The 12,229-nt window shown below is 34.8% G+C and overlaps 1 protein-coding gene across 6 annotated transcripts in view; it reads right to left on the bottom strand.

Moving 5' to 3' along the window:
- Nucleotides 1-12,229, bottom strand: part of LOC124722869 (forkhead box protein P1) — a 205,635-nt gene that overhangs the window by 86,591 nt on the left and 106,815 nt on the right. For 4 of the 6 annotated variants that reach the window (XM_047248001.1, XM_047248003.1, XM_047248004.1 and 1 more), the window contains one exon: nucleotides 9,054-9,178. In XM_047248001.1, the coding sequence (XP_047103957.1) occupies nucleotides 9,054-9,178 (125 nt within the window). Of the gene's footprint in view, nucleotides 1-8,481; nucleotides 8,661-9,053; nucleotides 9,179-12,229 lie in introns of all 6 variants that reach the window. The other 2 variants (XR_007006455.1, XM_047248005.1) reach the window with 1 other exon arrangement.

Raw genomic sequence — 12,229 nt, 5'->3', positions numbered from 1 at the left:
ACTCTAAGTACTAGTAAAATGCCAAAGGAACATCTTATGGAATAAAAATATTATGAGGACTCTCAGTAAAATCATGCATCTAGAGGTGGTAATACATGATGCACTAATGGTGGACAAGTCATACACATGCTGTTTCTTCATAATATCAAATTATGAAAGTAACTAATAGTTGTTATTGAATTTTTGGGAATCTGTTCTGTACTTAGGCAGTTTTCATGACAGGTGGCTCAGTTACGTCAACTCAACACATAAACTGTCTTTTCTGTCAGTCCAAGTCAGTTTCTCATTCCCTGGTTCTTCCATCATTTATGATGCATCACACTGAAATATTTCTATTTACTTTTGATGCTCTCTTGTGATCAACAATAGTTTCTTCTACTTAAGTTTTGATGGAACCTTGAATTAAAGGTCCTTCCTGCTTTTGACTTTTATTCTAAATTTGAGATCTTTATTTTATTTCGCAGAAGGATTCAAGATTAAATTGATGTTTACACTCTTTGGTAGGTTTCAATTTACAAAAATTCCCATGTTCATTGCCCCAATGGTTCTTTTTGTTTTAAGTTATGATTTTATCAGCATAAACGCTTTAAAATAATTATCATTGTGGTTTAATAATGTCTTCTTCTACCACAGTTATTCATTTGAAATTACTTAGACCATGTAGGTCTTCTTGTCACTCTCTCTCAATAAATACTAAACAGTTTCATAGAAACCCAAATAAAATTTGTACATACACACTCCTTTACCTAAATGTTGCATGAATTTTGCTAATTTCATCATTCTGAGCAACAATATTTAACATATCTGTAGTATTGTCTCATAGACATTTATGTAAAAACAATATATCCCCAAGCATGTATTATCAGGAAAACTATTACGGATTGAATTATTTGCATATTCTGACAATCAACAAAACTTTTGGCAACAAATTATGTAACTTATTTTCAGCATGAGAATATTCACCTGCTTATTACATCCTGAGAAGCCCCATTCCTCAGGATTAACTATGTTGTCACTTTTGAGTACATGCATATGTGTGAATCTCACTATAAATTCTAGAATGAATATTTCACTCCACAGTAGAGACTGTGCTATTCTGAAACTTCCTGGCAGATTAAAACAGAATATTGGACCAGAACACCTTGCATTTTATAACCCACCATCACACTTTCAATTCTGCCAACATCTCTCTCCTACTTTCCATATTTGGTAAAAGTTCTCCAGTATATCTTTGTAGAATAGCTCTCTTGGAAGAGATGATACTGCAGAGAAATAGCTTAGCGACACCCTTGCAATTGTTTTCTATAGTGAAGCTTTTGCTCTGCAGCAGAGTGTGAATTTTTCACAAACTGTCTGGTATATTTATACTGTGTGCTGATATGGGTATGTATAGAAATTATAAAGAAGAAAAGAAAGTTTTATTCTGAATTATTATAGCTATCACTACAATGTTGAAAATGTTGAGAACATTTTTCAATATGTTCTTTACATAATTTGGTTACATGTGTTAACAATATTTACAGGTTACCCAATGGAAACTATCTAACAATGGAAACTTCAGGTACGAATATCAACAATGTAAGAAGAGAAATATTGGTACTTACCTTAAGGAAGGGACGTTAAATTGCAGAAAGCCACAATTAAAGACATTTACACAAAGCTTTCAGCTACAGCTTCATCAACAAAAGTTAAACACACACCACTCATGCACATGAGTGAGCACTTCTCACACACACATGACCACCAACTCTGGGAGTTGGGGCAAGAATTCTGGCCTGAGCTGTCAGAGTTGGTGGTCATGTGTGCATGAGGTGTGCTTGCTTGTGTGTATGAATGGCACGTGTTTTTCTTATGCTGATGAAGACTGTGGCCGAAAGCTTTGTGTAAGTGTCTTTTAATTGTGCCTGTCTGCAACTTAATGTGTCTCCTTTACAGTAAGAAGCAATATATCTTTTCCTACACTGTTGATATTCCAATGGAAAGTATGTAACAACAAAAAATAATTAAAATAAGCAACAGATTAAACTGTAGAGGAATGTGAAATGCTGTGCTATGGGTCAAGACCAGTAAATGCTTGATTATTCACAACACTAACATCAGTACTGACACACTGCATGCACTAAAGGTCAGGTTAAAGCCAACATTTAGAAACTAATGAAGATTTTCAAGTACATTCTGCAGCTACAGGAGTTAAGATAGTGGCACTTTCCAGACAATGTTTTAGCATACTGCAACCAGACTGCTAATATAAAGCTCAATAAGAATGAAAAACAGAAGAGAGAGAGAGAATGGCAGCATTGAACATTGTGTTACTTTTAGAGTTCTTAGAAAGCATGGAGTAAATTTCGCAGAAGCATGCAAAAGAGTAAAAAAGAGAGCATCTAGATGAAAATTCATGGAAGTTAAAAAGATTTGAGTTTTAACATTTCAAGACAACCATTAGTGATGAAGTACAAGCATGGATAGAAGAAGGATGAAGGATGGGAAAGGAAATTAGACTGTCCTTTCCAAAGGAACCATCAAGATCTTTTCTTTAAACAATTAAGGAAAACCATAAAACCTAAATATTTATGGCTGGATTGCCGCAAAGTGAATCCAGTACCTTAAACTCTATGTCATCTTACTCAATGTGCTACTTTTGGAAGTGATGTAAGTTTGTCCCAACAAGGGTGATAATGTTTTCTGTGAATGTGTTATGTTCTCACACTAGAAGCATCAAGAGAGAGCTATAGCAGTTATTGGAATAATGGAAATATTTGTGTCACTCAATACAAAATATTGTGAGACACCACTCCACATGCAAAAGTACTACCAGTTGTTTATTATAGAGACTGTCATTTCACAATTAAAATTTTGATAAAATAGGAAAGTAAAACTTAATGATAGTTTTTAAGGGCTGACCCTCAAACATTCAGTATTGAGAAACGAGGCAGTAAAATAAAATTTATGAGAAAAGAACTTAATGAATATACAGAAAGGATAGTGAATGAGGTGACAATAATACCATTCTAACAAACTGAGTTACATTGAAAGATAGTTAAAGCATATTGGGCAAGAAAGAAAGTAACAAAATAAGTATGACCTTTGAAAAGGTAAGCAATAAGATAAAATGTCAAGTACAGATAAAGATGGACGGTTCTTGATTTTGTGAAGTCCACTGTCGTATTTCTACTACAGAAATGACAGAAGTTCATATACTGACGATCATGGAAAGTAAGTACTTGCACGTAACAATACAAAGAAACAGAATTTACATAGACCAACAATAATAATAATAGTGTCATAATTCTAAAACAATATGATGAATCAAATTTCAGGAATAGTTGGGTAAAGTTTTGATTTGAACATCCAAATTAAGATGTTTGATAACTTTTGTAAACTGAAATGGGTAACATTTCTTCAGTGAGAAAACTGGAGAGTAATGAAAAACAAACTAGGTTACAGGGTTCTTAAATTTGATGTGCATGACATACAGATCTCAGTGACAAGATGATGGATGATGAAAACTATATGACACCACAATTTAGTCACATTTCAAAGTCTGTGGTTTTAATCGAACAGTGCAGGTTCTATGCAGATACATTTGATGTCCTTTAATAAAATGCTGTATTTTCATAATGTGCAGTGAACTGAACTCTTAAATATTTTGTAATAAGACAAGTACTTGATGATGGAATCTCATATTGGAAAATAGATTGCACAAAAAATAAGCTACAGATGTGGGAAAAGGTGGTCTTAAATTACAAATTAACATGTGTTTTGTAAAATGCCAGTCTCAGAAGCATAACAATTAAATAATCAATTTGTTGTCCTTGTCATTATGAAAATTTTCAAAAATCTAGTAAAATTCTGATGACACTGTTATTTTATCTGGTGAGGTTCACATATAATTTAAAAGTATTCCAGTATCTGCTGTACATGTGCTATTTATTTCATAGTCAGCATAATTATAAGTGAACTGCAGTTTGAAATTGTATTGATAGATATTTTTAATTCCAAATCTTTATATGGTATGAACTCCAAATAGTTTAAATTGTTACCTGGTGAGTCACTAACATGTTACATGAACTGTAGTGACCCTATTGTACTTTATTGTGGCATCACTGAAATTATGTTTGTGTCTGCAGATGCATACATTATGCTGAATTTTGTGTATCAAAAAGTTAGCAATGTGGTACATGGTTGTGAAGAGTGCATCTTAGGTTTCACGCAATCAGTGTTCCTGGAAACAGTGCTAATTCCAATACAGCAGCTACTTTTTCCCAAAGGTAGGCAATTACCCTCTAAAATTCTTTGGTACCATTTACATGTGTGTGTGACTTGCATATACTTCCAATTATTAAGAAATTTTCTCTGCTTATGGAATCTGCAATAAAATATGACTATAAGTGATGTCAATTTACTTACAAATTTTGTATGAAACTTGACAAGAATCCCATAGGACATGGAGAATATGCTGAATTTGAGAGATTTAAGGTACTTTGCAACCCAAATAGTGTTGATAACATGATATTTGAAGAGTACACCAATAAAATAATTGCAGAATTCCATTGTCCCTAGATTATGAACTGCAAATCAATGTATAAAAACTTCATTTCACCATATGGATTTTGCTTTAATGAATTCTATTTTTGACTTTTGAGTCATCAAGACCTGTAAGTGTTTGGGCAGTAATTTTTGTGTCACTGAGCATTAATATATAACTAAAATTTATTATATTTCAGGAAGAGATCATGCAATGGGTAGCATTGTTATTCTGGGTGCCACACATTGCCCCTGAAGTAATCAGGCGTGTTTTGGTTAAGAGCTGCTTTCTGTAGTTTTATGCATTGCTCTTCTTACTATTGCAGTTGATAATCATGTGTTCTTAATATAATACAGTGTCAGATATAAAAAAAGTCTTGCATTCCCTAATCTTTATTAAATCATCTTATCAAGTCATGTAATATTAAAATACAAGAGTAATTTTTCCTCAGTCATAAAATAAGCATGAAATATTATTAGTAAAGGAAGAGGTCACTGTGAGATGGTATTGTCCTTCAACAATGAAAGATTAATTTTTAAAGTAGGGAGTTTCATCAAGTTATGATGCATGCCACACCTGTGTGTCTCTATAAGAAGAGGGGACTCCACAGATATTAGTATCCACTGGTTAGTTTCTCTCATTACACGACTTTCTGAAAAAGTCTGAGAAGCTAAAGTATTTAGTTATTTTCACCCCCCCCCCCCCCCCACCCCCCCCCCCCCAGCCCCTGTGCAGTAATAGCATATGTTACCCAACAAAGGTAATACATATTTAAAAAGATAGTACATCAGTAATTGATCACTTCTGTGATATATTAAATGAAATTCAGTCCTACTGTCAGAGAAGTTACTGTTTGTATGAATACATGTTTCAGCATGTGTCTGGCTTGGAAAGAAACAGGATGCTGAATGACATGCTAGTGTGTTCAAGTAATGTGGGTGACACTACATTATCTGCATTGAGATAAATTACCAAACAGGTTTGAATCAAGAGCCTGTGACTATTTGTGATATGTGCTATGTGTTAGTTTGAGACAAGAAGAAGAATTTGTTAGTTTGAAGATGGAACAAGTATTTTTGTCAAACTAGATAAAGATGCAACAACAGAAGAATTAGTAAATATGAGAATGCAGACATTCCAAATGTGTACTACTGATGAAAAACCCTCAGATTTCCAGCTATGTGGTAATTTTAAAATACTGTGGGTTTCCAGCCAGCCGGCAATGTTTATATACTGAGATATTTTGACAATTATCATACTCATTATTCTCACAAAGGTGATGAGAATGGTACTGAGATGTTAAAGTATCTCAACACTGCCAACTGGCCCAACTGACCAGAAACCCAAGATCTTTTCATAAGAACATGTAGTAAATGATACACTTTTTGAAAACTACTAACTGGTTTCTACACAAATGGACGACCTTTAAGCAGTGAAAAACCACAGATAACCCGTTTTCATTCTGTTCAAAATACTCCATCTCTAATTAATCTACTGAATCAGGGAGAAATTATAAACAAGGCAGAGTATAAGTTTATGGGTGTGAATACTGATGTAACTGAAACAGGAAAAACTGTATAGCATACCTGGTAAAACATTTAGATTCAGCAACTTTTACTGTAAAAAAATAATTGCCAGCTTTAGGGACATAGAAATCAGTAAGCTGACATTTTAGGATGTTTTCATTCATTGATTTTATATAGAATAATAAACTGGGGTAAGACCTCACCTGAGGAAAAATTATTCATTGTATGAACAAAACGGATTTTGAATATGTCTTGGGTTTCGACACATTCCTATTGAAGATACAAATATAAAATTCTTTGACACTCTACTCCTGAAAATAGAATGTCTGACAGACAACAACAAGTGCAAATTAAAACAACTTCTCCTTAACAAGATCTTCTGTACTCCTTGTGGATTCTTCAATACAAGTGTGTACCAATAGTAAATTAAACATAAACATTTTTAAGGAGTGTGTACAGCAACTGGCAGTTTACACAATGTAAAGTTTATTGTGAATATGGCCTTTGGGACAAGTAACTATCTCTTGTCCACAATCTGCCTTGATAACACAGTATACGAAGCACTCAGTCCATGTAGTAAGGAGATTAAACACACATGTGCCTAAATAAATCCCATATTGATTTAATGGAAATTTCAGGTAGTTTTCTGGACCAGGTTATTTGACTGATGCAACAGTTTTCATTTTCAGCAGAAGAGGAGATGGAAGAGATAGAAAAAGCAGAAGAAGAAGAAGATAAGGAGAAGAAGGAAGTGGTACGAGATTCATCAGTTCTTTCTCAACAACTTAGATAATGGAAACACATGCACACATACTATTTTGTGGATGAAATATCCTTGATTCTGAAGGTAAAAAAAATTAATTTGGTTTAGAGTCTTCACACTCTCAGCTTCATCTGTAAGAGGTTCAATATAACTATGGGAGACTAAATGAATATGATCAAAGTGGACATGATCCATCACTTTACTGATGTAACAAATTTCATGATTTTAAGTACACAGAAGATGTAACACCAATAATATAGTTGTACTTATAAAACATCTTTCTTCATATGTAAATATTGATACATCTGTTTAGATTAGATTATAAGAGGCAGCCAATTATCATTTCACAACTTGTGTCTGTGTGCTCTAAAAACAGAAAATGAATGAATCATTAAACTATGCTCATGCAAGCATCTGGAAAAATTGTTCCAATTTCAGATATAATGACAATCTAAAGTTATATGTGACAAAATGTCAGGTAGGTCAAATGGCTCCAAAATGTCAACTGGATCAAAAGAAAAACTTGTTTGCTAAGTAGAAGAATTTTATAACATAACTGTTTGTCCATAGAAATTTTAACACTGAGTCATGTGTCCTACCAAATATAATGAACTGGAGGAAACAAATGGGATAATAGAAAACTTGGAGAATGTGCATTGCTTTACTCAGACTATCCCTAATATTTCATCATGGGAAATTTATTTATTTATTTAATAGCAGTCATCCAGAATTGATTCTTCCCATTGGGAAATCAGTTACTTGAAATCTTTAAGAGTAATAAAAACGGGGCAATTTTTTGTTATATTTGTTCAACTCTCTGCCAGTATGAAAGGTTATTTACAGATTCTAAACTGTAATCTGCCAGGAACTAGTGGTCCTATGAAGTAGACAAAAGGATGTTATAGGGTTTTTTTTTCCACATCAGGCATTTACATTTCATGCACATGACTTGGTTTTCTGTCCAAAGACCATGCAGCAACTAAATTACAACTCTAAGTGCTACATATTAGCATCACTTATTTTACAGACCAACTTCAGCTAATGTGAGGTAAAGTTTTATCCATACTTTCGTTACTGTTGCTTACCATAATCAGACATCTATTTACCTGCTGCAGTTCATTAAACCAAAATACACTTCTGCTGCCACTTAGTCCCTGTAGTTGCTTTTCTGTGGTAGTTACTGATAAATAGATTCATTTAATGTACTAATTTCTCAGCAGTTATTTTGCATTATGTATTAATGTGAGATTGCAGAGTGTGTGTGTTTGTGTGTGTGTGTGTGTGTGTGTGTGTGTGTGTGTGTGTGTGGAGCACTCACCCGTGCATCTGTAGTAACATGTGTGTGATAGTATTACCTTTGTATTACATACTTACATATTTTTTGCTGTTATTCTAAACTTGTGTTATTGATCAATGCAATGTGATTTGGCACAAACAAAAACTAATATTGATTGAATTAGATGTAACAATAAGTAACTGATCTTTGATTGCAGTCTGAAAACTGGGAGTATCCCAGTAGGTGTTAATTTAGATTTTTTGTTTACCATGTGTTAAGGGATACCTGGCTATAACCACTTCTGTCCTTGTAGTCGTGTGGCTCATAAACATCAAGACTAAAGCTAGAACAGCAGCAGCAGCAGCAAAGTTTGCAAAAAGTCAGTGCTTACTGTGCGGCGGAGAGGTGGGGTGGAGTGGGTGATGGGGTGGGGTCATATTTCCGGGGACGACCACGAGAAAGATGGCGTCGCTTGACAAACTCCGCATCATCCACCATCCAGAAGGAGCCAAAGTCGTCTTCATAGCGCACAAAACACTTGTGCAGTGACAGATTGGTGCGGATCGCGTTCTGTATACACAGACCACCAAGAAAGAGAAAAGAGAGTAAAAGACAAAGTTAAAGAGAAAAAAAGTTGAGAAAATCGTAAAGTCTCTCTTCTAGCTGCCTTCTGAGCAAGACATGTTCGATTTGAAATACCTTCCATCGCCCGTCCACCCTGTTCGCCTCACACACGTCGTTAGTCCTCGTTAATGCTTCCTCATGCTGGTTACGCACACACAGATACAAGCGAGAAAGAGAGAGAAAGAAAGTGGAAAACACACAATAAAACACAGAAATGGAATAAGACAAGAATGGAAAAAATGGGAAAAAATTCAAATCCAAATGTTTGCTAGAAGGAGCTAGAGACTAAAGTAGTCCGAGACCAACTTGCGTGTCCAGCTCAGCTCTGAGTAGACGTACCCTGTAGTGCATCGCTGTGACCGGCGTTTGTAAAATTCCACTTCATCCACAGTCCATACGGCTCCCTTCACGTTCTCCACCCTCATGAAACATTTGTGGAGAGACAGGTTGTGTCGCACTGCATTCTATACAAAATAATACACATACAAGTAAGCAACGCAAATCAAAAAGGAGAGATTAAAAAAGGAGATGAAAAGCATTTTAACAAAAGCTCACAAAAATTCTAAAGCTCTATAAATTATGTACTCAGCTATACAAACAGAATGAGAACACAAATTCAGAAAAGCAACTGTCATGCAGGTCTGTGGTGTGTCTTGTGCATGTTAATTTTTGTAATCAATGTAAAATCATAATTTAGCTTACAGAATGAGTCATATTAAAAAATAAAAGATTTACAGTAAAAATCTATCCTCAATGGATGAAGATAAAGAGAAGCTGTTGAAATATGGGACTGAGGGAGAAGCAAGTAAAGCCACAAAAAAAGTTAACAGACATGCACTACAACTTCAAAACAGACTGTCAGGAACTTTTTTCCTTGATCCAGTCATAATCAGTTTCAAGGCTGCATTGTCTAATAGCAACAAAAATAATAAAAACAAGCCATGCCTCAGTGTTATGTATGTAATCAGTGAACAAAATTATTTCAGTAATTAGCTTTATCTTGAAGTCCTTCAAGTTCTGACTGTCAGAAGAAATGTGTAACAAATCACGCCAACATTCTGATGCAACTGGTTCATTTCTTGCTTCAGCACTGCCTCTGTTGCTATTTCATTTACCAGCTGTGGAAATTTCGATGTTTAAAGCCCTTGTAATACAATTATACATCTTACATTTGGAATGAAACTCCTTAACTACAAGCAAAATAAAAACCATAACTGAATATACCAATTAGCTTTATAAATATTGAAGAAGCTGCAAGTGTAAATATACAGAAGCAGCAAGTATGATGAACTGAATCTGAAATTCAAAGAAAGTTGTTATTCAAAAGGTTAACTAGGTATTCTCCAAACAAAAGACACATCTGTGGAAATAAGAAACATATTATTAAATTCTGTAATTAAACATCTAAATTTAGCATTTTTGAAATGCATCGCATCTTCATTTCACTGGTGAGCCAGAAGTAGTGAAACAGGCTGGTATGGTGAATGCTACATCTGAATTCAGCTCAGTTCAATTAGAATTTTAATTTCACTTGCACAAAAGATCTATAATTGCTATGAAGCATTTTGACTTAAAATGTGAGAAATGTGAGAAACTGAAATACCAGTATGTATTTTTCATTTTTATTCTCCAAATAACTAAATTTCTCCAAAACTGTCCAAAGAATATAAAACTAAAAGTATTTTCATTATAATATGACCTAATCAACAATCATTTCAGAAATGTTTGTGACACTGCTACTGAACACACCAGTGAAGGTGATTTGTTCTTGACTTCAGCTGACTGAGTTTCCTATCATGCATGATGTGGCATACCTGGAGACAACAGCAACTCATATACCAATATAAAAAAAGCACACTGCAAGATATGCTGGCTGTGGCAGCACCAGCTAGGAGGTTGATAAAGTATCAGTAATATGCAAAAAATGTGACGAACTAAGGTAAGTAGAGATCCCAACACACAACATTTGGTAACATACAACTATGACAGCAAAAGTTTTAAAAGTGTACTTTTTTAAGCAGTAGAGAAGCTGGCCAGATTGGAGTTTAGCATTATTATCCACCACTTAGTGCATCCTGTGCTAATGGTTCTGCAACTCCATGCTGACATATTCCTGAAGTGGGATTTTCTGAGTAAGGTGCAAGATAAACTAAAGATAGACAAGGGACAATTACCCAACATATCCAGCTATGGGGTCTACACAATGTGCTTATAGACATGGATACAAAAGGACAACAGCAAAGACCCAGGATTACAGCATTTGTGTGCCTCAACAGGGTCATGCACAAACAGAATATGTATCCATCAGGAAAAACTAACTGACCAAACTGAGCTCTTGTGTAAAAAAGGAAGCTGTCATTCTTTAAGAGCACACAGCCAAGAAAATTGCAAAGATGGAAGATGTTGATGAATGAAGGAGGTGAGAGCTTGTAAATATCCTTTATAATTACAGAGATGTATTTTCTAGGTCTCCATGAGAAATCAGTAACATTACTTATGAGTCTCGCATGTTAGCACACCAATCATTTTATACTCAACCATCCCTAATACTGCTAGCCAAAAGGACAGTAGTAGTGAACATGTTATCTGCTGTAGTAACTCGACCCACAGTAAGTCAGTGCAAAAATGTTATAGTGTCAGTAGCTAAGAAAGATGGCAGTGTCCACCTAGCTTTAGATGCTAGAAAGTTAAATAAGATTCTGATATTTGTCTTGATCTAACAGCTGGGTATTGGAAGATTGGGTAACATGCTAAATGTAGTTAGTACATTTCATTCCTGCATGATGAACTGAGGCAACTCTTTGGGCTGAAAGTGAGCCTATCTGGTTTTGTGCATGCCCTGCAACAGGTCCTAGGTTGGAACTTGTCAGAGAAAGTTACTCTGTATGTGGACAATGTGCTAATTACTGTGAGTAGTTGGTATGAATGTTACTCCATCCCATACAAAGTATTAACAATATTTAAGAACAGTGGTCTCACTAATGATATAGGAAGTTGGCATGTGGTCAAAGACAGGTGAAATTCCCATGGCACATCATCAGCCAAGAGGGTATTCTGCACGATCCAACTAAACTTGAAGCAAACAGAGAAGCACCCACACAAAAAACCTGATGTCCTTTATGTACATACAATTTCAGCTCAAGCAGTCTTAATTGTTGTAATGAGTTATGGTTGTGTGCCGATGGAAATGATTATCATTAAGAGGTTAATAAAGAAGCAACGTACCTGATCCACCACCCCATCAACCAAAGCAAAGGTAAAAGAAAAAGAAGGAAAATTGAAAATAAAATAGAGCCCCAAGTTCATCATATGATGGATAAATACATCCACATAAAAAAGAAAATAAGATCATTCAAGTCAGATGAAACATTAAGCTTCTCAATGCAAACCACCAACTTCTGAATTAAACAAAATAAAAATTCAATATGGGTGAAAAGAAAAGGAATTCTGAGCTTCATGCCAGCCAGATGTTCTTCTCACAGGCCCCAATATTGAAGTGAATGGTCTCAAATTGA

This window comes from Schistocerca piceifrons, chromosome X (genome assembly GCF_021461385.2).
Source record: "Schistocerca piceifrons isolate TAMUIC-IGC-003096 chromosome X, iqSchPice1.1, whole genome shotgun sequence".
Taxonomy (NCBI): Eukaryota; Metazoa; Arthropoda; class Insecta; order Orthoptera; family Acrididae; genus Schistocerca; species Schistocerca piceifrons.
Note: the sequence above shows the minus strand (reverse complement) of the source record. Positions and strands in the feature narration are given on the sequence as shown.